The sequence below is a fragment of the Athene noctua genome, chromosome 5 (assembly GCF_965140245.1).
Source record: "Athene noctua chromosome 5, bAthNoc1.hap1.1, whole genome shotgun sequence".
Classification (NCBI taxonomy): Eukaryota; Metazoa; Chordata; class Aves; order Strigiformes; family Strigidae; genus Athene; species Athene noctua.
The window spans coordinates 58,558,626-58,585,674 of record NC_134041.1 but is presented as its reverse complement, the minus strand read 5'-3'; the positions used below and the strand labels follow the sequence as shown (position 1 = coordinate 58,585,674).

The window sequence follows — 27,049 nt, the reverse complement described above, 5'->3', positions numbered from 1 at the left end:
TCTAGTCTCATCACCTGAACTTCATGTAGTATAATTCCCATGAGTGCAACATCAGAATCACACTCATAAGCATACAAAAAAAAAAAAAAAAAAAAAAAATCCATGTTTTACATTCTGCAATTCATATGCTATTGGACTTCTTTCTCTTTCCTCCTGCACTGGCCTAAAACCAAATGTAACCTTGCAACAGCCTCCAGCCCCAGGCATCTGACAGAAGGCTAAGGGAGATGCAAGCTTGGACCTGAACTAAAAGAGATCTAAGCTAGGCTGACCTTTGAACTCTGCTTGCAGGTGTCATCTGTAAAGTCTAAATTTAGTCTTCCCAACAGAAGATACAACCCAGGAGTGAACCTAGGAGGAACTTTGGCTTTTTCCTCAGGATAAGGCATAAACTTGTTACAGGCTTTAAATCTCTGACTGTCACAGGGAGAAGACAGGAGCAGGTCCTCAGGGAGCCCAGGTCAGGGCCCATCAGACACCATCCATGAGGATGTCAGAAACGAAAGAACAAGTTTCCAGCCATGAAGCTTCTGCTCCATGTTCTGCTGGGTGAAAGCTGTAGCTGCTGATGGAACAGCTCTGAAGTTTACCCTTCACCACCCACGTGCTTCCAGAGTTCTTCAACCTTTTGTCACTGAGCCTGATGCTTCAAGGCATCACAGCTTCCACATTCTGTACAGTCTGGGGATGTGGACAAGCAGGTGGACGGACAGGTTGGGTCATAGAGCTCTTCCCCATTTTGTCTTCAGAGCTGGGAACACCTCACTGTCTTCCCATCCTGACACAACCAGGAACTTGCAGCTTTGAGTTTCTCCCGCCTTTGGCCTCTGCACAATGCCATTTTCTCTTGGCTCTATCCATCTAGTGTAGCCCATGCTGCAGTGGTGTCACTGCAGAGACCTTTCTTTTAAATAAAACAATCCCTCACTACTCTTCCTCACCACTCAGCAGAATTCACTACCTGCTAATCACAAGCTTTTCCTTAGACTACTGATAAACAGAGCAGCAAGCAGCATAAATGGGCCATTTTTCAATGCTTATTAGGCTTGATAACAATTGAGCACCATGCTGGAACACAAACCAGAGTCAGGACTGCAGGTGCTGAGCTTGCAGGCAGCTGAAGCCTCTCCCCCGGTTTCTGCAGCTGCGGAGGGGAGTGCACCGCACCCCAGCTGCTGGCAGCACAGCAGAGTTAACACAGGAGCTGAGGCACAGCTCCCTCACGCCCTGCGGTCTGGCCTGCCTTCCAGTTTGCACAGGAAACACGACATAAAGCTCAGCCTATGCTGCTCTGGCCCAGGAGTTGATCCTTCTCCGAGATCCACCAGCAGCTACACCCCGGTGAGTCCGCAAGCAAAAAGTCATTTAAGTTATGGAGTACCTAGAACCTAAAATGAAACAGGGCCTTTATTGTCCACATCGGGAAGCTATTTTTGCCATAAATCACTTCAGACTAAAGAGGCAAGTAAAGGTAGGACAAAGATACAGAACAGTAAGTTGAGGTTTAGTCGGTCAGTAACACAGTATCCAGCCTTATCGCTGCCAGCCAGCTCCTAAATCATTTCTTTTCTAGGAAAAATATGTTGTTGTCTGACCGCTTGACTGGGGTGAATTCCTTAATTAACATTTGCAAATTATTTTTCTATCTCCACATAAGGGGTGCCGTACAAATATGTGACATTATAAGAGAATAGCCCTTATGTCCGAACCCCTTTAGTAGTGCAGAGAAAAAGGAGTTGCTTATGGAATAATTTGCTCCTTAGTAAGTCCCTTCTTCAAAGAAAATAATAAATGACGACTTTTGAATTTCATCTGCATTGTTGACCACAGAAACATTAAAGGATATTTAGCTGAAACATTTTAAAGAATGCCAGAGCCCTTCCATTTTAGCTTTAGAACTGAGAACAGGACAGAGGTCAGTGCTCACCGCATCAGAGGACATGTTAAAGTGCAAAATCCTTCTCAGAAATGGACCTTCAGAAAGTACTGTGCTTTGAAATAGTATCCTCAATTACATTTTAAAGTTGCAAGTTGAACGGGATTGCCGATAACAGGTACTTCCAGCCAGCAAAGCCTAAAGATAAGCTGATTTAAAATAACTCCCAACAGTAACCTGCAGAGATTAGACTACTGCTAGAAAGGATATTCCTGGAGGCACTGGGCTTTCTTTCTGAACTACTTTTGAACTAACAAATGGGATAGTTTTCTTGCATTCTTCCTTCATAACTAGGTACAAGAAAATGGGAGACAATGACAAATGACATTCAACTTAAACTTTTTTTTTATTATTAAAAAAAACAGGTTTAAGTGAATGCCTTTTGGGTTCCATGTTCTCTGGGGCAGATTTCTGCTCTACATCACACCAATATAAATCTGGAATGTCAGTGTAGTCAGTGGAAATATTTGGGCATTACACAGATGATTTTGAGCAGAACTGGTTAAAAGTGATCTAGCCACAAGAAAAGACAAGCAGATATTTTACAATTAGTTAATGGGCAGGAGAGCACGCAGTATGCATGTTCCGTAAAGGGTGGGGTTCTGTCAAATTTGACTTTATCACCTGCAGGCTGGAGGTTTCCTTTCAAGGCACATAACATTGAATGATAAACTACTCCCCAAAATATTTTAAAACTAGTTATATACAAAAAAGTGCCTCTCCTGCCCTAAGATGCCAGCTTATACTTCCAATAATCATACATATGTGAATCCTAACTTATACTGTAAGTAGCATTTCGGCTGAGTGACCAGCCAGGATCCAGGTAACTTGCTGCTAACCTCAGCTCAAGCAAACTGTTGATTTTTGTTGCTGAAGAGTTTACATCCATAAACATGGATGTTTATTTCCTCTTCTCATGATATGCCTGGCTTTTTTTTTAAAAAAAAAACTCGGAAACACATGGAGAGGTAAAACTTACTGTCTGCTGCGTTATGCACATTGTCTGGGAAGGAACACTAATTTTTCACATTAATGCTGCCTCACATTCACATGCCAGATCCTATTCTAAGTGAACTAAATGCCTCAATAATTGCTTTAAATCCCTGCTTGTCACCCTTGTGACCATGAGTCAGCAGTCCTGACTCTACCGTTTGCTTCTAAAATTAAAGTGCAATACCTTCATTTCCAGGGCTCACCTTTTGTGATACGCACCCAGGCAGATGAAGAACTTGCAGATGTGAAAGCAGATGAGCAGTTAAGTATTAAGTAATACTCAAAAGTGCCTTTACCTGATGCACACTTACGACACTGACAGTTCTTCAATTAGCCATCATAGTTTTAACCCGAAGAACTTCTGTGAATTTGCAGTTTCTTTTCATTCTACCTCCAGCCTGCAATGGACTGCACAGACTAGTGCAAGTTTGATCAACCAAAACAAATTATAATAAAATCGACTTTTAAAGCAAAAGATTCTTCCTTCTTCTCACACAAGTTTTCGTCTGTGTACCCTTATGCCTAGTGCATCTTGCGCTGCTTGATAAGATGCATCTTTCCCACAGAGTTAATTTTGATCACCTACATTCAGGCAGCTGTGTGGCAGCTTTCAAGGTTTGATACCCCAGGCTGTAACCTTGACAGGCCAGCCAACATACTGACCAACTCAGCATGACAGAAACATGAAACTCAAATTAAGTATTACTGACATAACAGGACCCCAGTGAGGAACAACCCCTTAGCTGGCAGTCAGGCCCACCGAGCAGCAGTTCATTGAACCAAATGACCAATATTCAATGGCATGTCTAATAATCCTCCTCTCTAAATAGACATGCTTTGGAAAAGTTCCCTGCTAACCCTCAGAGATTACTGACAGATGTATTTCCCAAAGCAAAGGTTTCAAAACACAAACCATTCTTTGAAATCATTCTTTGATACTCTCTTTCTTTCTAAGGCTTTTCATACTCATAAAAAAAAAAAAAAAAAAAAAGCAGCTGTGCTCAGTTGAAGTTTACCATTCAGCTCATCTGGTCAGATGCTTATGCTGGAGTCAGTACAGATTGTGTATTAGGGTCAAGAACTGAGTCATACTAGTCATACACTGTGATGCACATAGCAATGGGGTTAAATTATAGTGATTACAGTGATGCAAGCCCCCCTAATGAGAAGACATTCTGGGAAACAAAACAAGCTGACACATTAGAAAGTTTCTCATTCCTTTATGTCAACAAATTCAGTTGTAAATGTAAATCCGAATGTAGCCTAAAATTTCTTTCATTATGGGCACACATCTGATATTTTATCAGTTTTGTGGAACACAAAGTGATTTCTTCCCTTGACAACAGCTCCTCACTGGTGTCTCTGGGTCAAAGAAATCTCCAGAAAGAAGCATGCTGCTTGACTTATATATAATTTAAAAATTGCTGGGTTGACCTTACCTCAAAATGAACAGCAAAAAAAACCATGTTCCTCACTGAAGGATTAAACATACTAACATAGAGTCTGAAGATTTCTTTTTCCTCACAGCCATCCCCTTCCTTAAAATGCCTGTGCCTTCCTGAGCAATTACACTGCACCCCAGGAAAAGGAGCTTCAGGTGACCCACGGGGTCCTCACTCCTCTTGGAGCTGAGGTCTTTGGAAAAGTGCACTGGAAGACGTGCTGGTGCAAATTTGAATTTCATCTTTGCTGGCTACCTATTGCATTTTATTTAAGGATTTATCAATACATAAAAGTTTGCCAGAAAATAAACACATGCTGTATCAATTGAGCTTCCCAAAACCTGCAACTGGATTTGACATGATAACAATGAAACCACTTCTCTGGGAGAGCTGGAACATTGTTAATAAAGAACCAAGCGAAGTGCTATAAAAACACCTCTGAAAGCTAAAGAACACTTTCTTTTTTTTTTCCCAGCCTTGTACCACACCAGTGTTTTCAGACACCAGCCATTTTTCTTGATTTACCAAGAATTCCCAGTTGCTTCTGACATTCAACAATTACTTGCTCCTGGCTAATTTTTTTTTCTCTCTTCTGGACCACAGTCAGCAACATCCCTAGACTGTAACTTTGCTTCATAGCCTTGGGCAAGTTATGAAACCACTGGATTGTTGCAGTGAGAAATAAATGATTCTTGGGTACTGAGGAGCAGAAGGGCTTGTGGAAGACTGTCCAGCTCTGAAAAAAAAAAAGCATGTGCATGTTCCAGAAGTGATGGGAGAAAGGTTGTGCGTTTCTTACACAGGGAGATTAGAAAGGCAGTCCAGGAGAGATCCAGCTATGGAATGTCCTCTCTCGTTGCCAAGTTTATCTTGCACAAAGAAGAAAGCCTGTGCCTGTAACAAAAGAGATGCTGCCAGGCGTTCCCTCTTATTTTTTTTCCAAACTAAATGAGCTAAGAAAACCAAAAGGGAGTGTCAGAGGAGCTCTCCCAACCACATCTGGTGCATATACCAGTCACTGAAAACTGCAGAAATTTCAAGAGCTGATTGAAGGGCTTGAAAAACAGCCTTGCAATGCAAGAGTAAAACAGAATCAGTGAGCAAAGGAGAGGTGCAAAGTTTACTCAGTTATTCTGACACACAGAAAAATGGTGGGAGCTTTATTCCTGTGATCCAACAGCTGGGCACTCTTCTAAAAGATGCACTTCCCTGGCAAAGCTGTTGGATTTTGTGTGCTCAGGATCAGACTGCACATGCACGGGCAAGGCTATCCTGCTGGACTTTTGTCTTTGCAGCCATAAAACATGCTCTGCCTCCAGATAAATTCCATCTCCTCAAATCCTAATTATATACTGCCTTCTCTGTGGCACAATGGCTTATTTCTGGGTCATTTCTATACAATTCTGAAGGACTAGCTTGGATTCATTAACGCAGGGGGCAGAGTAGGGATGATTACTTCATTTTTCCATTGATAGAAAGGAATGGCTGAATACCAGCTCAGACTGTAGGACTATGCTCTTTCCAGTAATACATCTCTACAACACCGCAGAGAACAGATAAAACTGGTGCAGGGAAATGGTATACAATTCAATAAAATGTACACATTCCTAACTCTAGAAACAGATCACCACCACACTCAAATAAGTTTATCCATTCCGCACAGACTTTAATAGCAATCTCTAGAGAAATGGGCTTCCTAGATAAACACATTTTTTTTTAAAAAAAACACTAATTCTATTCTGACAATTTTTGTGTGTTTGTTTTTAAGCAGAAAATAGAACTGTTACATATTCATTAGACATGGAACAACTCTAAGTGTTGTGCTACACCATTAATATTTATTTTACTCTTTTTTTTTTTTCTCCTGTAAAAAGAAATGCAATTTTTCAATTCATCAGTTTACATTACTAAAGCAAAAAAAGAACGAAAAACATGATAGGTGAAAATGAAATGCATAAGGCCTTAATTTAGTGAGTAATGATTTACATAATTTCATAAAACAGGGCAGGAGTCCTCTCACTGAGGTCAAGAGAAATAATCCCATGCTTTAAGTTAGCTGTGTACCCATACACCTTGTTGATATTTTCCCTGGTCTCTGGCTTGGAGGGAGGATTACTAGAACATTACCATCCCCTGTTCCCCACTCTGTCTTTTGCTGGAGGTTAACAGAGCAACATGATGAAACATATGGTCTTCTCCTAACACAGTCTAGTTTATTTGCACAAAATCTGCACCATCAACACTTTGCAAGCCAGTCTATGAATGGGACAGATGAGGTGGACACATGCTTCTTCCTGCTAGAGCTGCTGGGGTTAGTCTCTGGCAGAGGCACAGAGCACAGCACTAGGAAATCATAACTAGTGAATACAGAAGTTAAAGCCAGTAATCTCTCTGTGTACCAGCAGCAGCTGGGTGAAATTAATCAAGAAATCAGCAGAGTCTGCCCTCTGTCAAATTAAGAGTACAAAGTAAGAAGAAACTGTATACAGAGCAATGCAGCAAAGCAGGAGGTAGGTTTAATGCAACCTGGACAACATTTTACTGAAAGAGCAATCTGCATAGCAAAGATTACAAAGAATTAATCTTGTTTTCTAAATATATTTTGTGTTTGTACACAATGTTCCATTTACACTGGGAATGCCTACTATGCACCTTGAAGAACCTGAGACAGTTTTGTTGACCCCTAGGAAAGCCAGCTGCAGGAAATGATTTGATAGCAACATACCACTCACAAAATAGTAAGTTCTGCTCAGGATTTGCAGCAATTCAATATAAGTAAAACAAAGCACTGCCTTTTGAAGGGCATCATGGAAGACTATCTTTTCAACTGCTGAAATGAAAATAAATGGCTTTTTTCACATCAGCCTACAGTAACAACCTCTCATGCATTTTCACATAAAAGCTTCTTAAACTCTGAAATGGTATATTTAAGCTAATTGTTTTACGTGCTAAAATAAACAGAAAAGGTAGTAAAAATTGTGTCCTTTCTCTTTACCTTTTCTCCATTAGAATGCTTAATGTATTTTCTTACATGATTACCTAAAATGAGTTAATCTATTTCAAAACAGTAACAACTGAAATATCCATTTACCTCTTGCCATTCCTTTTATACCCCCCTCCTTTTAAGCTGTTAAATCATGTTCTGAAGCCACTAAAAGTAGCGTGACATCTGTGAAATGATGTATTTTGTTTTTAATGCATGCACTCAGCTGCAGATTTGACTTTGAAGCACTTAATCCTAAAATATCCAAAATAATCCCATGTCCCAGAGAAATGGCACCAAAGCATTCAGAACTGTCTGTCTTCTGAAAGGGGCAGGGTAAGAAACAGTCCAGACACACCTCACCCTTTCCAGTTCTACTCTGTTAACAGCTTTCCTGTCCCTCCAGAAGGTACACATGATTTTTGCTCCACGTTATCCCAAGGCCCATGTGTACCTTGAAAGAAATTCAAGAGTTTTAGGATGAACCATCTCAAACAGTAGAGAAGTTAATAGGGTGCAAAGTGAAGAGGCCAGGCACAGAGCTATAACCCCAGGTGAATACAACTGGTAAGAGGAAGGCTATTTTGGGTCTATATACAAATTCCTTTGCCTCAGTTCTTGTCCCACTCATTCTGTTACTGTTAACTTCTGGGGGAAGCCACACAAGCCCTTTTACAGCCCAGCGTTTGAGCACAGGATCATTTCAGCATCCACAACACACAAGAGAAATGTGACATTGAAAAGTAGGGGAGAGGTTGCTGCTTTGATTTAATCCCATTTCTTTGAGCTAGAGGTGAGGAGGGAAGAGGATTAAAGTCCAAGACATTCACACCCATAACAAAAACGTTAGGCTTTTCTCAGGCAGCCATACTAATACTTTCTCTGAGCCATGGCAGTGTCTCCAATACTTCCCCAAAAACAGAATTGGAAAAAAACATGGTTTTATTCTTGCAATGTAGTCTATTTTTTGTCCTGAGCAATTAAGCCATCCACTGCCAATTACTAACTCCTTGCTTTGCCTGTTTAACACCCATACAACCTTAGCAGCTGACCTCAGAGACAGGAAGAAAAGATATGCCATCACATCACCCAGAGCAGAGACATAACCGTCCGGATGATAAACCTGCTTGTTTTGCATGCTCTTAAGTATTGGTGATTTAGTTAATCAGGTCTCACAAAGAAGCAAATTAATCCCATGGCTATTAGAAACAATGAGTGCTTTTTAATAGGGACAGTAATTTTGCCCAGGCTGGCTGAATGCAGTCGCTGTCTGTACCACTTCCCTCTGGTTGTATGTTGTGGTCACACTCACGTACACATACGTGCACTCACACTTTGTCTCTCTAAGACCTTTTTAATAAAATTAATACTGTTGCTAACCCATTCCTTGACTCTGACAAGCAAACAGAATGACCCTAACCATTAAAGTCTCAGAGCCATTCATGCCCAGAATAGCAACTTCACCATCTATTACACCAAAAACCAAATTCCTAAGGTATCCCAAAAGCTGGAGAGTTATTCACTGTTTGACTTTTTTTTCACCTAGTAAACAGATACATCAAAAATAAAACTGGAGGGTAAGATGCTAAATGCTTAGTTATTGATGAAAGCACTCCTAGAATATTTTGCTAATGGCTCAGACTTGATTAATATTAAAAAAAAAAAAAAGAGCCTATTGATTTTGCTTAAAAAACATTTTAAAAATGCTCAACACACTGGCAGCAGAAATATATTATGAAGTGCACAGAAAAACCACCATTTAAATAAGGAAGAAAGAGAGCTAGCCAGGCAGAGACATTAGTAGGAGATAAATTATGAAGCCCTTGCCAATCTCACTGAAGCAGCACCGTCACTGGAGGCAGAGTCAGGGCCAGACTATGGTAGTACACTACTAGGGACTAAAGGTTGCAAATCCAAATTCAAGACAGACAATATTCAGCTCAAAAAGCAGGACACGCTTTTCTACCAGGAATTTCTCCATGAACAATGCTCATTAAAATGAAACAAATCTCTCAGTCTGTCACGGATATATTTTAAATGGTAAATCAAAGAGACATGCATATTTTCTGGCCAGAGTACCATAAAATTCCTATTAACTACCATTTGCCTGAGCTGAGCACTCAGTACTAACTCTTCTACTAGTCTCAGAAACATTATATACACACTCTTGTCTCACTCTAAATAGCTGTTACTGTTGAGCTATCATGACTGTCAGTAATCAAGACCCAGTATCACTTGATAATTTGTTCTGGAAAATACTACCTGTGGATATAGCACAATTCTGAAGTCTGGTATCTCAGGGACATGCATGTTAATAAGAATAAATAAGTTAAAAAGAGTATTTTCCTAGGTTCCCATGGGAACACAGCACTTACTTCCAGGTCTGGATAGTTTCAAGATACTGAGTTATTAAAACATATCTAAAAAAGCTATTCCTAGATTTTTTAGTGGCTTCCCGGTTACTATTCATTGGGACTAATGGCTGAAGGGGCAGAGACCCATTAAAGCACAGGGGTACCTAGCAAAGAGCACGCAAGTGAGGCCAAGCACCTAGGAAAGGCACTGGGAAGTAGCCAGAAGAGTCTTCTCAATGTCTGAAAAGGTAGCTCCACTGTTTGGGGCTGGAATAGGACTGACACTCATCAGTGATCATAAAACAAGCTGCTATTGTGTAATTTGTTTATGACATTACACACTCTTTACACTGTCTTCTAAGAACACCTGTCTGCTGTCTGCCACGGTTTTGTGTGCTATCCAGCCACTTACAACTAAACATACCTGCTACCCAACTTGAACTACAGAAACTATTTCACTTACAATACATGTGGGGAGAAATTCATCATTACTTTGAGATAAAGAGGTTCTGCCTTTATTTCTGAAGGTGACAGAACCTAGCGTTGGGGAAAGAGGAATCCTGGGGGGGGGGAAAGAAAAAAAAAAAAAATCGTCTAGCTAGAGCTGGTGAAGGTCTCTCTACTTGCTGCAGAGGAATAAAAGCATTGAGGGAAGTTGCAATTGTAAATTGAGAGATACCTCCGGTCTTTAGAAACACAATCTGCACACCTTATGCAGATTCCTAAACAGGTACAACTACATCCCTTCTCTCCCTAGGCTTTCCACATGCATCAGGACTTGCAGCCTAAACCAAAATTTGCTGATGTCAACAGGATGCTTTTTTTTTGACTGTCATTTCATGTCCCTCAAGTGACAAGACTACGGAACAGATTCCATCTTCTCAGGATCACAGATCTGTTAGCGATAATTACAACAGACCAGTTGCAAGCTAACCTAAAAGCTGATGAAAATGTAATTCTTTTGAAATTAAAAATATCAGGGGGTCTTACACAGAATAGCAAGAAAGGCATGGTGAGCATTAAACAAACAGATGAGATAAAAAAATGTGCTAGACACTTACAACGCTGTATACAAATGTACCCTATTAATAGAGATTTCTCAATTGCACTAATTTTTAAAGAAACAAATCCCTGCAGATGAAACAAGCAGATGAATAGAATTTATATCTACTGGCCTATTTCTATAAAAGCAGAAAGATAAATAAAATGAGAACTTAATCTAGAAGACCACATGGATAACATAAATTAGGTTCTTGGAAAAACAGAGATTTAAGACAATAAGAGAAGCTGTTTCAATCAAAGTCTTTGATCATTCAAGATAAGTATACTGGAAAATGAAGTTTTCTGCTTTATTTGATTTCTTTAGGAAATAATGCCTTTCTTTTCTGTTTCTATCCAAAGTACAAAAAAACCACCCTGAAGAGAAACAACTAAAACCTCCCACTGTTCTCTTACTGAACACAACTCTATTCTCCCATCTAAAATCAAATTTTCTTACAATGGTTACTTCCTCTACACTGTACATTAAATATGCTGCAGCTACAGTGCTCTAACATTTCAATTAGCTTGTGATATTTTCAATATTTCCCTTAAGTTCTTTATCAGAATACACAAAAGAAGAAAACTATTTATTTACTGAACAATAAAATACAAACTCTATCCTCCCTCTAAAAAAAGCTTCATTAATCTTGCATAGACTTCAGTTTCTTATTGTACAGAAAACAAAAAAACCCTATAGATGTCTGGAAAGGTATCCTGCAATGAGAAACTTCAGGTTATTTATTTCATTGCTTAGATTGAAAGTAAGGTTGGAACTTGATCATTTCATGTAATACCTGCACACAGAGAAATTGCTTTTTGTAAGGTGCAAAGACAAAGACATAAAATGCATCATGTGGAGATTCAAGTCAAGCTGGAATAAAACACAACTTCTTTTAAGCAATAGAGGTAATTAGCTATTAAGATAACTTACCATGGAAAGTAGCAAGTCCATTAACAGAGTCATAAAATCGAAGTTGCATGTCTCTCTGTAAACGATACACCCTAATATAAGCACAAAATCTTAGCTTTCCAGCACTGAGTCACTCAGAGTAAGAGACAAGTCCCTGTATGCTAGACCCAAAACTCGAAGGTGTAGGAGTTGTACAAAGCCACAGCAGGCCACTTGGCCAGCTGCAGCATCAAACTGTAACAGCAGCCAGTCCATTCCTCTTAGGTGACAGTTCAGGGACAATTTCAAAAGCAGGACTTTCTCTCAGGTATCACTAACATGTTTCAAGTACTCTCCAGGTTCCTCACTATGCCAAGAGGAAAACAGACCCACCACTAACTCGCATGGGGACACACAGGGACGTAAGGCCTTTTAGAATAGTCTGTTACAGGCATGGAAAAAAACTAGGGGGATTTTTTATCAAACCACAGTGAATTAAAATGGCTTCAGCAAGGATCCTTGATGGTGGATCCCTCTGTTGCCCATATAACTAGTCAGGACCAAATCAGTCAAAGCCCAGAAGCACATCAGCCTTCTACCCAATTCACAGGAGACAGCTCAAGCAAAACACAGATGGCAAAAGTAAATTCCATAAGCCCTATGAAGTGCGTGACAGTTAACTATGCTTTAAATTACAGATGGTCACCAACTGGGACACAGTACCAGAACAAGGTACATACACCTGTAACAATGACCGCACTCTTCAGAGCACTTGTTATCAAACCAGTATCTTCAGGGATTGCTTATACTTAAAACTATTCACTTACACTGATACTTCAGACTTAAAGTAAAATATCAGCATCTACATTTAATGCATTCTGGAAAACATTTGCCTGAAAGAACAACTTGCATAAGAAAAACTACAGTAAAATGGACATATCATGAAATGGATTTCAAGAAAGCAAATTTCCACACCATATTCTTGTATCCTTCAAGGTATGACAGTCTTGTCACCATGGTATTTCAGGGCTTGATTACCAGCTATAAAAAAAGGACTTTTTTTGAGTACATATATCAAGCCTTAATGTTTATGATTTTTTTATTGAGGAATTTGTAACAACAGTTGTATTCTTTATTCTTTTCTGAATTCTACAAATTCTCTAAGTTTATGAAGATTTGACATCAGTGGCAGACCCATTTAGTGTACAAGAAGGAAAATAAACAGGTCAGGAAACAGCAAGTGCTGGATATTTTCAGTGTATGTCCTAAGCCCAGGAAAGAAAAGAACCATTTTCTTGCACTGCAGTTTGTCACCCTCGCAGTACAGACTTGTAGATTTACACAGGAGGCAAGACAATCCCAATCCAATCTTAAAACGTCTCAATCATTCAGTCTTCTTCCTTGACCCAACTTATCACTTATCTTCACAGCTCACAGCAGTTTCACCAGGATGCTCTGTCTTCAGTTTTTTATGAGATGGCTCTCCCGGGAGAAGAGACATGCAATGCTCTAAGGATCGTGCAATTTCATCAATTGTCCATTTGTCTTCATAAAGGGCATGCTCCTCTAGCGTAAACGGCCCTTGTTTGGTTCGGGTCAGCTCTTGCATAGTGGCACAGGTAGAGAGTTCTACAGTAGAGAACAAAAGAGAATTTAGAAAAAGTGCAGGGTCAAGTTTAACTATAGTAACTCATCTAAAATGTATTTTCACATGTAGCCTTCTACGTTTTTCTGCTTTGAGAATGAAGTTCATGAAGATTTATCACTCATTTATACCTTCTTAAATTTAAATCAAGGAATTCCTTTGATTTCAAAAGATCTCCAGTGTAGTAAAGAGTTCAAAATCTGACAGAAAGTTGTCAAAAAGTTTTCCAGATTTAAATCAGAATGAAAAGAGAGGAAATAATGACCTAAGATATAAGCAGAACATTCTGTATTCACAAGTGACTTAGAAGACCATGTATTATTTTTCCACAGATTTGAGGCCTTAGCACTTCTTGCCTTCAGGAAGGACTTTTGACATTTTGATCTTGTGCCACCTATCAGGATAATATAAAGTAAAATAAGGAAAAATAAAAAAATATTAACAAATGCTCTGCTACAGTAAATAAATACCAGTAGGACAGAATTACATAATGAGGGGCTACAAAACATAACATAACAGCAACCAGAGCTGACTTGTAAGTGCATCCTTTCTGATGCTTTGAAAAGGAACCTGCTGAGGACAGCCTTCATCTTGGTTTGTCATTAAAGGACCAAACAGAAGCCACTATGCTCATAAGGCAGTAACAGAATCTTTGACTTGCCTAAGCACAAATAACAACATTGAAATTCATAGGGTTACTCCACATTGCTTGCTTTCTTGATCTGCAAATGTACCATTAAAAAAAAAAAAAAAAGGATTATCTGTTCTCCATCATGCAGTTTGATACATATACAGCATAACACAAATAACCCTGTGGGGAAGCCAAACCATTCACAGTTCAGGTAAAGGAGAAAGAAAACACTAGAAAAATCATCACAAATGTAGAAGTCTTTCCAGCAGAAAGGGTTTATTATGTGCATGGTAATGTTCTGTGCAATCTGTTTTCAAAATGTGATGAATAATGTTTAAAAAGACAGTACCTTTCTTCTTCTCATCCTTAAACCTGAGTTAGCTTTAACATACGGAGAAGGAAAGAAAAAAAAATCTCCACCTCGCCTTGTATTATCTTGCTCAGCGCTATTACTTGCTCCATTTCTGGTAATTATTTAGCCTTCATTTCCCCATGCTCCCAAGGAAAATACCTTAGTATATAAAAGCAAGCGATAGCACTACAATTCTGAAAAATAGTAAGTACGTAGTACATAGGAGATACATAAAATGACAGATTTTTTTTCCATAAACAGACATATTCATTCCTTAAACTGCCATGGGTTTTTTCATGCCTACCTTTGCCAATGTCACTGACCAGGCTCCTGACATAAAAGCCACCACCACATTCGACATCTGGAATGTTAATAGTGACATGGTAAATTGCTAGTGCAATGTGAAATCTACTTCACATAGAAACCATGCCCCCACATAAATGTAAAAATGCGCTAAGCAAACAACTCAGTGATAAAATATTTATAGGATGCAACATCAATTATTCATCCTGTAACATATGTGTGGGTGAGATTGCTAAGCTAGACAGGAGGGAAAGCAAATACAATGGCAACTGAACTAACTCACTAGAAATTAAGTACTTGCCATGGTATGTTAATAAATGCCTCAGTCCTATTCATTTTAAAGGTTTCAGAAGGTTGTTTCCTATTTCTAATGATGAAAACAAGTTATTTCAAGCATAGTCTGAACTATGGATGCATTTAAGAGACTGCACACAGGCAGCTCCAATAAAATTTTAAAATGCTCCTTTAACTTCTCCCTGTTCTCTCAGCCCTTCCTTTCCTTCTCTACCAGCGATCAGCTGCTAATCACCCCTCTACTTTAGTAAGGGCTGCAGTAACACAGCACTGAGTTCTGTCACTCCTACCTGCTCATCATATAACAGCTGGTTCAGAGGACTACAGGCCAACTAGGCAGCTGATCAATGCAAAACATTATCCTGACCTCACAGTAACATCAAACATTTATAGCAGTCTTTTTAGTTTATTTATTAATGTGCTTCTTAATGCACTACCCAAGTTTCTTCATGTATGACAGAAGAAAGGATAAAATCCTGCCTCCTCAACTGAGAAAGAGGCCTGACAGTAACTGATACTGCTCCTTGCTGCACCCTGGGAGAGATGCCTGCAGGTCTGGGCATCTGGGCAAAAAAATGGGCAAAGTGAAGCAAGCAGACCTGAGAAAGGAGGAGTGAGCTAGAGGTTACAAAATTACAGACAGATGCAAATAATCCCTCAACCAGCCTCTCAGAATTTTCAATCACAGGAAGATTACATATAATCAGCTTAATTTAAAATCAAAATATGGTGCTTCTACTGCAAAGTGAAAGTCTCTGCACATGGGCTTACACCAAAAGAACTAGCTGAGGGAAATGAAACCCTTTTCACTTCTTTATTCCCATTCTGAGTGTAAATACGCACTAACAAACTGGGAGCATCACTATGTAATAATCTTCGGCCTTTACCCAGTGTGAAGAGCGGTGGCTGGAAGTGTTGCAGAGAGAGGCTGTACACTCTTACTGGCCGAGCAGGCTTTGCTTCAACTACCTCTCCTCTCTTCATCAGAGTTGAGAGCCTTTCTCCATCCTTCTTCAAAGCAGAATAGCTGATCAGATGATAGAGCATGAAAATCTCATAAGGTTGTAATAGAACAAGCTTCTCATCCTCCAGATTCTGTTAATATTGTACCTCAGTAGCATAAATTTTACCCTTCTAATCCTCTCCAAGTGCTCATGAAAACATCAAACCACTGGCAAGTGCTTCTAAAATCTCTTCGACATAGAATCATCTCATTCACCAGTAGCTATATAAACTGGAAAACAAGAGACAGTCCTGTATTTACCTCTTGCTGTACAGATTTAAAAGCGTTTCATCACTCAACTCGTAGTTTATGAAAACAAAGGGTTACTATAAGGGCTACAAAACTTGCACCTGCCTCTAACATACTGTTTCACCCAAGTCTGCAGGGTGTACTCTGTTTCAGTGTTATGTTGAGCTGAGCACTGAGAGCTGCTCAGGCAACTCCTTGCACCTTTACTTGCCTCACGCAGGGTCCTCCCTGAACAGCAACTGCCAAGTTATGTAGCCTTGTTCTAGGGTGTTTAGGGGACCACTACAGAACAACAACAAAAAAATAATTTCATTGATTACATGAAACTGTACCCAAGGCTCCAACTTTGGTCTTGTCAGAACGATGACCACAGAAAAATCAAAAATGATCTTGCTCAAATTAGCAGAAGGCAATCTGAAACAGGTCACATGAAGCAGAACACCTACTGAATTACTGACCTTACAGTGCTCACGTTGGAATCACAGTAACTGATCCATTGCAAATGCAAAGCAAAGCATGTTAGCTTAAATCACCATAAAAGCCATCTGTCACAAGCTAAGTGCTTGCACATTGCCAGCTACTATGGCTCACCTGACGAAGAAATTTGCTAAGCTATGGAAACTCAGTCACTAATCACTCATTCATACTCTAAGTTTTCAGGAAACTAATTTGAGGTCATTTAAGGCACTTCCACACAAATGTCAGTAAGCCTCCTCTTACCCTGCAACTAAAATTAAAGACTCGCAGCTTTGCTTTCTAATTGGAAGACAGCATAGAAACCACCAAGCCCTGTAAAGCTATTTAAGACTGCTTTGCTACTTCACATTTACCATAAAAAAACCCACTAGACTCCAGGTTACCATTTGTGCTCGATGTTCAAATGGGCATGACCTGCAGCTGCAAATGTTAAAATTCTAAGTTCGCCTTGTCTCAACCCTCTTGCCAAAATGTCTTTTTATTTCTAAGAGCACTGATTTCTGTTGGCAAGTCCCAACAGCTGAACACAACAGCCAAGAGTGTCTGAGTGTTGTGGAACTTACAGTGGAGGAACCTGCATTATGTCCCCTGTGAACTTCTGCAGCACGTTTTCAAGATCTCCTTTTGTTACCTGGTCTGTAGAAAGAAAACAGTAAGTATGTTAGCAATGACTATTCACATGGCACTAATGACATCAATCACGTTCTGCAAACAGATACAAAGAAGAATTCCCTCCCATCTGAATTTAGATTGGGTGAAAAACACCAAAGAAAAGAGATAAAAAACAGAATGTAGGTAGGAGTGTGAATTATCACAGAGTGGAACAAACTGTCCAAGGTGATTAAGACAGTCTGGTCGCCTTCAGAAGGGCAGAAATCCCAATATACAGTTTTCTTTTGCAATTTCTCTCTCATGGGACTGCAAATTCATTTTTATTGGGAACTATGCAATAACTACAAAATTTGTCCTATTCTAATTTTTGTTAAAGGACCAAAAAGAATAAGATGTTCATCTAACCTTGGAAACTTCTCTTTAAGAGTACCTAACTGCAGGGAAAAATACAACAGATTACTAGAGAACAAAAGCACGATTTATTTTTTTTTCCTAGTGAAGAAAAAAAGACTGCATCTGGAACAACACATCAAATTTCCGTATCAAACAACTAACCTGCAAATGCACACCAGGGTATTGTTATATATTAAGTAAGGCAATTTTACTGAAGAAATCCTGTAAAAGAAAGATAGCTGCTTTAGGCAATCTACTCTCTTTCTAGAGTACACATACAAATCTGTCTGACTTTTATTAGAAGGCTATAACCTAAGTAACTGATTGCACCGGTCCTTTGAAATACTATTCAATAGAGATGACATTTGTCCCTAATTTGTTTAGACAGCACAAACATAAGGTGCATTTCTACAGTCTAGGACTTGACAAGTCCTGTGTCTTGTAAGTTATATGCAATGAGTGTCACTCTGCTAGGTCAACAGCATCCTGGAACATAAACCAACCAAATTTATTTATTTATCTTTCATTATATTTTGGAACAGATCTTTACTTCCAAACCTTACAAAACAGATATACTTCACGCTGTAAGTAAAAAAATAAGAGGTTTCTTTCCATATCAGCTTTGGAAGATGGCAATGTGGTGCCACACTTGACAAAGCACATTTTGCAGCCTCAAGTTGTCTCTATGCCCCAGCAGCTGTCTCAAGAAGTGTTGTTAACAGCAAGGTTGCAAGGCACAAGTCAGTCAAGGGTGCTGAGAGAGACCAACGTACATCAGAATACAGGGTAGGAACAACAAAATCAATTGTATAGTTAAGTCTGGATCTTCTGAAGGCTTCTTCCATGGTTATTTGAATCTTCTTTTTGTATTACTCTAGTTTAGCAACACATCACAACAAAACTACACGGCAGAAAGTTAGCATGACCCAGGTCTATGCTGGTGATCCTGTCAGCCTTCTTGTGAACCCCAGGTTGCTTCATGCCAGAACTTAGTGTTCACTTGGGGTTCTCTTTCAGTTTTTACCCCATGAACTGAATTTGTGGCTAGGGTGTTTAAAGAGACACCTGAGTTCAGTTCCTGCTCTGATTTCATATTCCCCTGATGGAGAGGTTACATCTAGCTTCTGAAGAAATCACTCATGGCACAAGCAATCTCTATCTCTGGAAAAAAAAAAAAAAAATCCCTGTGTAAGGAATGATGTATTAAGCCATTAACAAACAAAGTTGTGTGGTGTGTTAGCAAAGTAAATATTTACAGATGAGTTTGCTAAGATCTAGAATAAAATGTATTTGTCTTCTGCAATACATCATGGCACAAAGTGGCTAGTATTACATTCTGAAAACCTAAAAACACTTGCTTTTTTGGTTTGGTTTTTTTCTTTCAGCATGCACTGTCTCTGTGTTAATGGACTATACTGGATTCTTGCCCTTTCCTAGAATAACACAGAAGCTGGTGGAGCTTTCACCCAACTCTGCTAAAGAAATGACCTAATAATCTGGTCCCAAACGAAGTTTCACTGTGTGTAAACTGCGTATTTGTTACAGGCATCAGACTGGACTCATGGATCTGCAGCACACACAGCCCACACTGGGAACCAGCTCCTTCACCACCTTTCAGCTCCCCCAGTGATTACACCCACAGCATCTTTGCAGGGGAATGCAGTCCTGCTGCCCAGGAGAATCATCTCCTTTCAGGCCCGAAACCCACATTTCCCTCAGCTGACTTTGGGCTTGGGTTTAGTAGGCTAAGTTTGCCTGGTCAGCAAGTTTAAGGAAACATTTGGTCTCAGCCCTCCATCAAGCATGAAATATGAACACACACATAAATGTTAATTAGCATCAACAGTCCCAAAACTTTCTCTCCCCATTTGAATTCCCTTCTCTTCTCCCTCAGAGTTGAGAGATGTTTCTGCAGGACACATCTGTCACAGATCCTAACTGCTGTTGGTACCCAGAGTTAGCCTACTCCTCCAAATATCCTCATTGCAAATACCAAATATTCTCACCTGCTACACTGCAGAGCACAAGTTTTTGGTAGAAGATAGGCTTAAACTGCAGCTCTTTGCCCTTTCAGGGAAGGGCATGGCAGCTGCCACCCTGTTTCACAATGATTTCAGTGAGAAATGTTGAGGTTTGGCCCATGGGACAGCTGCATCCAGTCCCCAGGAGTAACAACAGCCTTAGCTTAGAACAAAATGATTGTACCTGCTCTGTGAGTGCACTGTTCAGAATACATTCAATTTAACACTCTTTTCTAAATTTCTTCCTAAACTCTTAAATCAACAGTGGGGTTATGGGATCTCTGCACAGGCCTTCAGTGGGCCACTCCTTACAATTCTATTAGCATCCCAAAGCACCCAAAATTTCAGTTCTCCAATGCTTCTAAAAACACTGAAAATGAGCCTATTAGTTCCCAACATAAAAATTTTTAAGAATAGTTGTGCTTCTGAACACTGGTGACTGTTGATCGATTTTTCTGCTATAATCATAAAGGAAGTTAATTGAAATTACCAAATTAAAAGGTGCCCATTGTGCCACAACCTCATAAAGCCTCCACTGAAGCTGAGATACTGCCCTGTGCTTGTTAACAAACCACCAAAACAGAACACAAGAATTATCCATGACAGTCCAACAGAACTATAGCAGATGGCCTCAACTCAATCTAGCCCAGCACAAATTATTTGCAAACAGACAAGCAGAATGCTGAAAGGACTACTTTTTTCAAATTATTCAGGTAGCTCTAGTAAACATATTTCAGCATAATCAGCAGAGACCTGCAGAAAATCCCTGTAAATTTTGTTTGCCATGTCTGTATAAGTCTGTAGGCAGCTGGGAAGAAGTGGGTTTCAGAATGCACGTTCCTGTGCATAGTTACAAACTTTAAAAAAAAAAAAAGGGCTACAAACATTAATTTGCTCAAGAAAGCATCAGAGGAATACTAAGTGCTACCTGCTTCCAAAGTCAGCATCTGATAGCCTGGGAGCAGTATGAAACCATAACCTAATTTCATGTGCAAATGCAAACTCGTTGTCTGATAAGAAACAAGCAAAAACCTGTGAGAAGTTCAGGAGGGGTTAAACCCAAGGAGCTCTCTTCAGTACATCCTTTCATTGTGACTAACTGCAGTACACAACAGTTTGCTTTCTAAACTGCTGTCTAGGGACACTTTGAGGACTAAAATGTAACACTTTCTTATAGTTAATATAACAGGCAACTTTCTGCAGGCACTTTCCTTGCGTGGTCCAGTGGAGTCATTCAAGTGTTATATATATATATATCCTGCAAGCTGTTTTAGTGCCCTTTCTCTGCGCTAAGGTCCAATTCTGGATGCCACTGGCACTGCAGGATTTATAGTCCCCAGCAGATGCTCTGCTTCTCCCAGGATCCTTGTAGGTGCCAAAGGAAAGCTGACATTCAGCTCAAATATCTGGTTTGTCTGTTCTTGGAGTACTAGTTAGGGTTAGGGATCGGGGATGGTGGGCCACACTGCAGAAAACCAAGCTGCTTTGGAGAAGACACTGGAAAAAATGAGAAACATCTACTTTTCTGGAAGAGGAGGAAGGAAGAAAATAAAAAAACATGTAGGTAGCATGGAGAAAACGGAGTATCCATGTTCTCTCTTTCTTCTTTCTGAAGAATTCAAATCTGATTGATTTGCACCAACATGGAAAGCAACTTGAGACCAATTTCACAAGCTTTTCTCTCAGCCATCAGCTCCAGCAAAACAATACTCTGTCCAGCACCCAAAACTGCACTGCCCCAGCGATGCCAACACTGCTCTTCATGAGACCACATGATGAACTGGATCATGAAACTGATCTCCACTTAGAAAGATAAGCAACTCAAAAAAAGGGGGTATTTTTAATCCAAATCAGTTCCCCAAGCACACAGTCTAACAGAAAGCTAAACCACCATAACAGAGGAGGTGGTGCAGAGGTGGGAACTACTATAACAAGAGCTGCCAGTGAAAGAAACATGCATGAAAACAACACTCTAAATTCTGTCTGCAGTAAACAATACAAAATTAAGCAGCAAAATTAGTGGTTCAAGAAACAGATTTTTTTAATATATTAATTGACCATGGGAGTTGCATCTACTTAAAATTGTATTTCACAGTTTATATGTGAGTATCTACTCTGAATACTACTCAGTGCAGAACCACAACATTCCACTTTCTGAGAGGTACACATAAAAACCAAGAAAGTGCTCTCTCCAACCATCATAAAGTGTTGGCAACTCTAACACCACATGGATGCTCAGTCCTTCAGAAGCTGAGACTTAGAATTTGATCCTGAAGCAAAAGCAACATCTCTGAATAGCATTACCTAGTAAATAAGTATTTAGAATGATCCACCAAGTTAATGTGGACAAAAAACCTCACACTTGCCTGCCTCATGAAGAAAGAAAAACTGCAAAAAGAAAGGACACTGGGGGTGAGAGGTGGAATCCAGGCTACTTTTTTCATCACACTATTATAAAAAAGATCATTTACTTCATGTACCTATTACCAGGTACCTCAAACAGTGTGGGACCTGTAGAGTTACAAAGCAACCAGTTACCTATTGGGTTATTTTAAATTTTTTTTTTCCCAGGTTGTGAAAGAACTAATGGCAAATACATTTGGTGTGTCCCTGGTTAGCTCTACATTGCTTCCTACATTGCAGGACGTCCACTCCAACAAAGCCACAGCCAGGATTAGTTCTGAAGTCTTAAACTCTTGCACTGTGCTCTGTGGGTCAGAAAAGTTCATTTATTAAAGTTGCTAGGACACAGACTGTAAGCAAGAACAAGATTTGGTAGGTGAACATATGGAGAAAGCAGTTTATGCCAGCCTCATTTTTGTCAAGCAGTTTGTAGTTAAAGGGGCATACTAGAGCAAAGATTTAAGTGCTTTATTCCTCCACCAGCCCTGAAGGGTGTTACTAGATGAGCACTCATGGGACTATGCGCGGAAAGGAAAATTTTGCTGGACACAGCACGTCATTTGTCAGCCTGTCAAAGATTTAAAATGACACGGCACTGCCCAATTCTATTTTCTCCTTCCTAATCTAATGCCTGGTTTGTTTTTTTCCAACAGAAATGAACACTTGCACTGGACATAATTGCATGAAGCTGGTCTGAATTATACAAGCACTGAAGTTGAAGATGAAATAATCTTAGTATGATTTCACATTTAAACTTAATTTCACAGAGACCCAAATATCTCTTCCGCTTTGCTATGATAGAGACCATTTATGCCTTCAAATCACATCAAGTATATAGATACGTTTATGCTTACCATAAGGTTTTTCTTCAGTTACTTTTCCTGTAGCATCTAATGTATCAGTAGCTTTGCCCAGTACTCCAATGGCAGTGTATTTCTGGGAAGCAAAAAGAGGTTATTAGTGAGTCAGGTCTTCAAGGTTGTTTCTTGGTTTGTGGTTTGGGGGTGGGATGGGGTGGTGTTTTTTTGGGGGTTGGTGTTTTTTTTTTCTAATAAAGATTGCAACTACCAAGTACTTTAAATCAGGACAGGAATACTATCTGAATAGTCAATCCAGCAACTTTGAGTAAGCAAAAGTAAAGATGAAAAGACATGGAGCTAAACAAAAAGTGCACCTATGATTTCAGTTTTAGAAACACCAGGAAGAAGCAACATAGAATCTAATTTTTACTATAATTACATCAGTCCCATAAAGAAAATAATATCATGGTAAAAATCAAAGTCTCTGTGGGGTGTCACATTACCGTTGAAGCAAGGCACATAAGAGTGCCTTTCACACAAATTTTTTCTGTTCCTTCACAATTTAAAAAAAACAAAACAAAACAAAAAACCCCCAACACAAATTCCTTTTCTTGTGAAAGCAAAATACCCACTTCTAAGGCAAAGCATTACAACAGTTGAAATGCAGTGATATGCAATAGCCTAAAGCTGGAGTTTTGAATATCTAGAACCTGGTAAGGACCTGGTGACCAGCACAGGGAGTACAAGACCCATGCATGACATCTCTGCTCATCATGGGTTCTCCAAGTATTTGTTTCAGGGTTTTTCAAGGTTCTTCTCTAATGAATCCTTCAGTGTACGTGTTTGAGGCTTACATGAAGAAATTAACCTATTCCTAGGCCATTAGCTCTTATGGCATTTCACCTAATGTTCCTCTTTTCCACCTTTTCACCCTACGTACTGCCAGGCTGTGGGTTATGGCAGAATCTGCTGAAGCTGACAGAAAGCCTCCATGAACCAGCTGCCCTCCATGAACCAACTGCCCCATGTCTTTTCACAAGGCTGCCAATACATGCAGACTCACTCTGTAACATGAGTTTGGGTCAAGTTTGGAGATACCTTCAGGTATGAAAATCTGTGGTTTGACCCACTGCCTATCCCATTCCATTTTCCTCAGCCCTATGTTAAGTCCAGGGGTCTTCAAAGTATATATGGCCTGGAGAGAAAAATCAAGGTGTCCCACATGCTTCATTTCCAGTAAGGTTTCAATGAACTTACTCCCAACTGAGCTAATCCAAATTTGAACCAAGCTGCAAAAGAATTTATCTTCTAGAAGTTGGTTGACCAAATTCTACTGGAAACACATCCAAACAGGCATAAGAACTAATATTTTACCCTTTAATGCAATGCATCTTTTTTCATATACTTGAGAACTATAAACAAGCAAAAGTAGTAATAGCATAGGTGTACAAAACACACGTACAAAATGGGACTACTAAAACATGCCTTGATTTTGTTCCATGTGTCAATGTGACACTTCAATGTATTTCTTCAAGTAACTGCCATGAAATGGAAACAGCAGGAATAGTCAGACAAAAGGCAGTAGAGTGGAGATTTTAATATAAAAATAACTGTATACTTTGCTTACCACATTAAGGCTACTTTTTTCCTAAATACTGCAGATGTCTGAATCCCCTGATAAATCTGCAAAATTAGGCATTTTAAAATCAAATTCTTGAAGTTTACATACTTTTGGAATGCATGGAAAAAAAATGAAAGGAAGAACGGATGAAGGCTGGTCCACAACAAATATTTAAATAATCTTTAAAGTCTATTACCTGCTTTTAGGACCATAAAATTGCCTGCTTCCCGAGACATTTAATGATCTAATTCTTAACATTAATAGCACAGCTAGAAAGAAACACCACTCAGCAATTATTTTATGTGAGCAGATCTTCATATTTCTAGCATGATGAATGATCTTAGTAGTTCAGAAAAACTCTAAATCTGAAAGTTTGAAACCTCACATGCCATCTTCAGATGTTCCAAATAAAAGCTCTGATGCTACTTCAGTTTGAATTACTTTCTTCCTCTTAATTCTGGTTTTGGCTATCTTGGTTTAGGCTGTCTGTTACAATAACGTGTTATGTTTGACCAACCAGCAACAGAGAGATAATACCATTTGTTTATATGTAAACACAAACTTTATAAACAATATAACCCAAATCTCAACACTTGACTTACCCTTTAATTTCTGCAGACAGGGCAAAAAGGCATCCAGTTTGTAAAAAGAACATCCTTATAAATTAGTCACAAATCCCCATTCCTTACAGGAGCCTTCAAAGAGTTACAAAAGACTCAAACCAGCAATGCAGTAATCCACAAAGAAGGCTGTAACAGGTCAGGAAATTAAGAATTACAGTTGGTTTATGATCAGTCTCTGGAGTGCCCTTGGGTATCTACAATTATATATCATAATTCTTACTAGCCACTTAATAGGGTTTACTTCCCCTTTGTTAGTGTGCAGGACCTAGAGCTTGTAAAAGATGACATGACAGTCCAGACATAATCTATTGTTCCTCTTACTTTGTGTCAAAATTCAGCATTAACTCTCTTTAGACTCAAACTCACACTGCCCTCAGAAGCACCAATGGATTCTGAGTCATTTAATAAGTCTTTGGTGACCTTTTCTCACCTGTGTTGGCAATCATTTATTTCTTCCAGTTTTATAAAATACATCTAGGGGCATTCTTCCTGTACTCTCAAATTACAAATCACTGCAGGAACACAGACAGCAACTGCTCACAACCACGCTGCCTTCAACCCACTCAACCTGAAACAAAAAAAAGCAAGGCAGTAGGTGTTGCAGGCAGTGGAAAAAGACTAGCAAGCGCAGACCATGACAGAAAACATCCCTATATTGCCAGCTCGTCAGAGAACACTCTGGCAATCAATAGCCCCTACATCCTTGCCCCCTACTCATCTCAAGAGACCAGGACCCAAACCATTTAGAGATTAAATACAGCACCTCAGCTTTCCTATGGGATTCCACAACATGCAAGAGTAGTGCATTAAAAGCTAAGATCAGGCATTCCCAGTCACAATTTGCAAACACTGCAGCATCATGCATTAATTCCAATTTCTAATGGTGGTCTGCATGGTCCCAAAGCAGACCCTCACAATTGTACAACAGTACAACCACCCTGAGGGCATGCAGACCTTCCCCAAACTATCCTGCATTAGGGAATGGCTACATCTCTTAGCCATCTAGAAAACCATTTTCTTGACTTTATGGAAACTGAAACAAAAGGCAGCAAAGTGATTAGAAGCCCTCAAGTATAAGCAACTCATTCATACTACTGAGGAGACACCCTTAGGAAGATACTTTACGGTGACAAACCAATGCACTCTGTCAATGATAAAGCAAAAACTCTGTCACACAGACTGGGTGGATGCAAACTCAAGAAGACCAGAAAGACAGTGAAGTGCTTTGGCAGTCATACATTTGCTACCATACCCACAACTAGAAAGAAACACGCCAGAAAAGCCAGGACTGGAGAAAAAACAGAATTTCAGGAACCCTTAAAAAAATAATTACAAACCCTCTAGTAAATCTGACAGATCTTGGGAAGAGGAATTTTGTTTTAGAGTCACAACCACAGGGCACAGCCAAAATTCTCACAAATAATAAACTACACAATGTTTACAATAATGTTTTAGTAAGAGAATAGCTATCACTTGTCTTTTTCATTTCATATCCAATTTCAGAAAAGTCCTTATACTAACATGGAAAGGGAAAGTATATCCATAAAAGAGAGAGAACAAGGCAAGACTTCATCAGTATACAAATTTAACTGTGAAAGGAGGAAGAAGAGGAGAAGGAGGAAGAATCCCCTCCTGTTTGAGGGGCTGTACAGCCAGCATAGTTATTAGCTGCACAACCCACCCTGGGGGACTCCAGGAGGCTGAAGCCCCTGGGCTGACTGCCAGGCATGTCTGCCCCACTTACCAGTGCAAATGCTAGACAGACCATGGAATGCAGCTTCTCAGTTTTAACTGTTAATATATCAAAGTTTTATTTGGAAAGAAGCCAGAGACTTGAAATCTTAAATTATAATATGTTTTTAAAAAGCATTTTCAAACATGGAGAAGCAACACTTTGGAAGAGCTAGACAGAAACACAAGTAATTATGAAATAAGGTCACTAGTAGCTGTCAGAAAGATTTTAAGATGGCTCCCACTGCAAGAA

General features: G+C 39.5%; 1 protein-coding gene across 1 annotated transcript in view; it reads right to left on the bottom strand.

Annotated features, from left to right (window-relative positions):
• Positions 1-12,712: 12,712 nt before the first annotated feature.
• Positions 12,713-27,049, bottom strand: part of TRUB1 (TruB pseudouridine synthase family member 1) — a 28,868-nt gene continuing 14,531 nt past the window's right edge. Inside the window, exons 4-8 of the mRNA XM_074907801.1 lie at positions 22,876-22,957; positions 17,156-17,228; positions 15,751-15,890; positions 14,571-14,627; positions 12,713-13,267 (exon numbers count right to left, since the gene is read on the bottom strand). Of these exons, the coding sequence (XP_074763902.1) occupies positions 13,053-13,267; positions 14,571-14,627; positions 15,751-15,890; positions 17,156-17,228; positions 22,876-22,957 (567 nt within the window). The 3' untranslated portion in view covers positions 12,713-13,052. The remainder of the gene's footprint in view (positions 13,268-14,570; positions 14,628-15,750; positions 15,891-17,155; positions 17,229-22,875; positions 22,958-27,049) is intronic.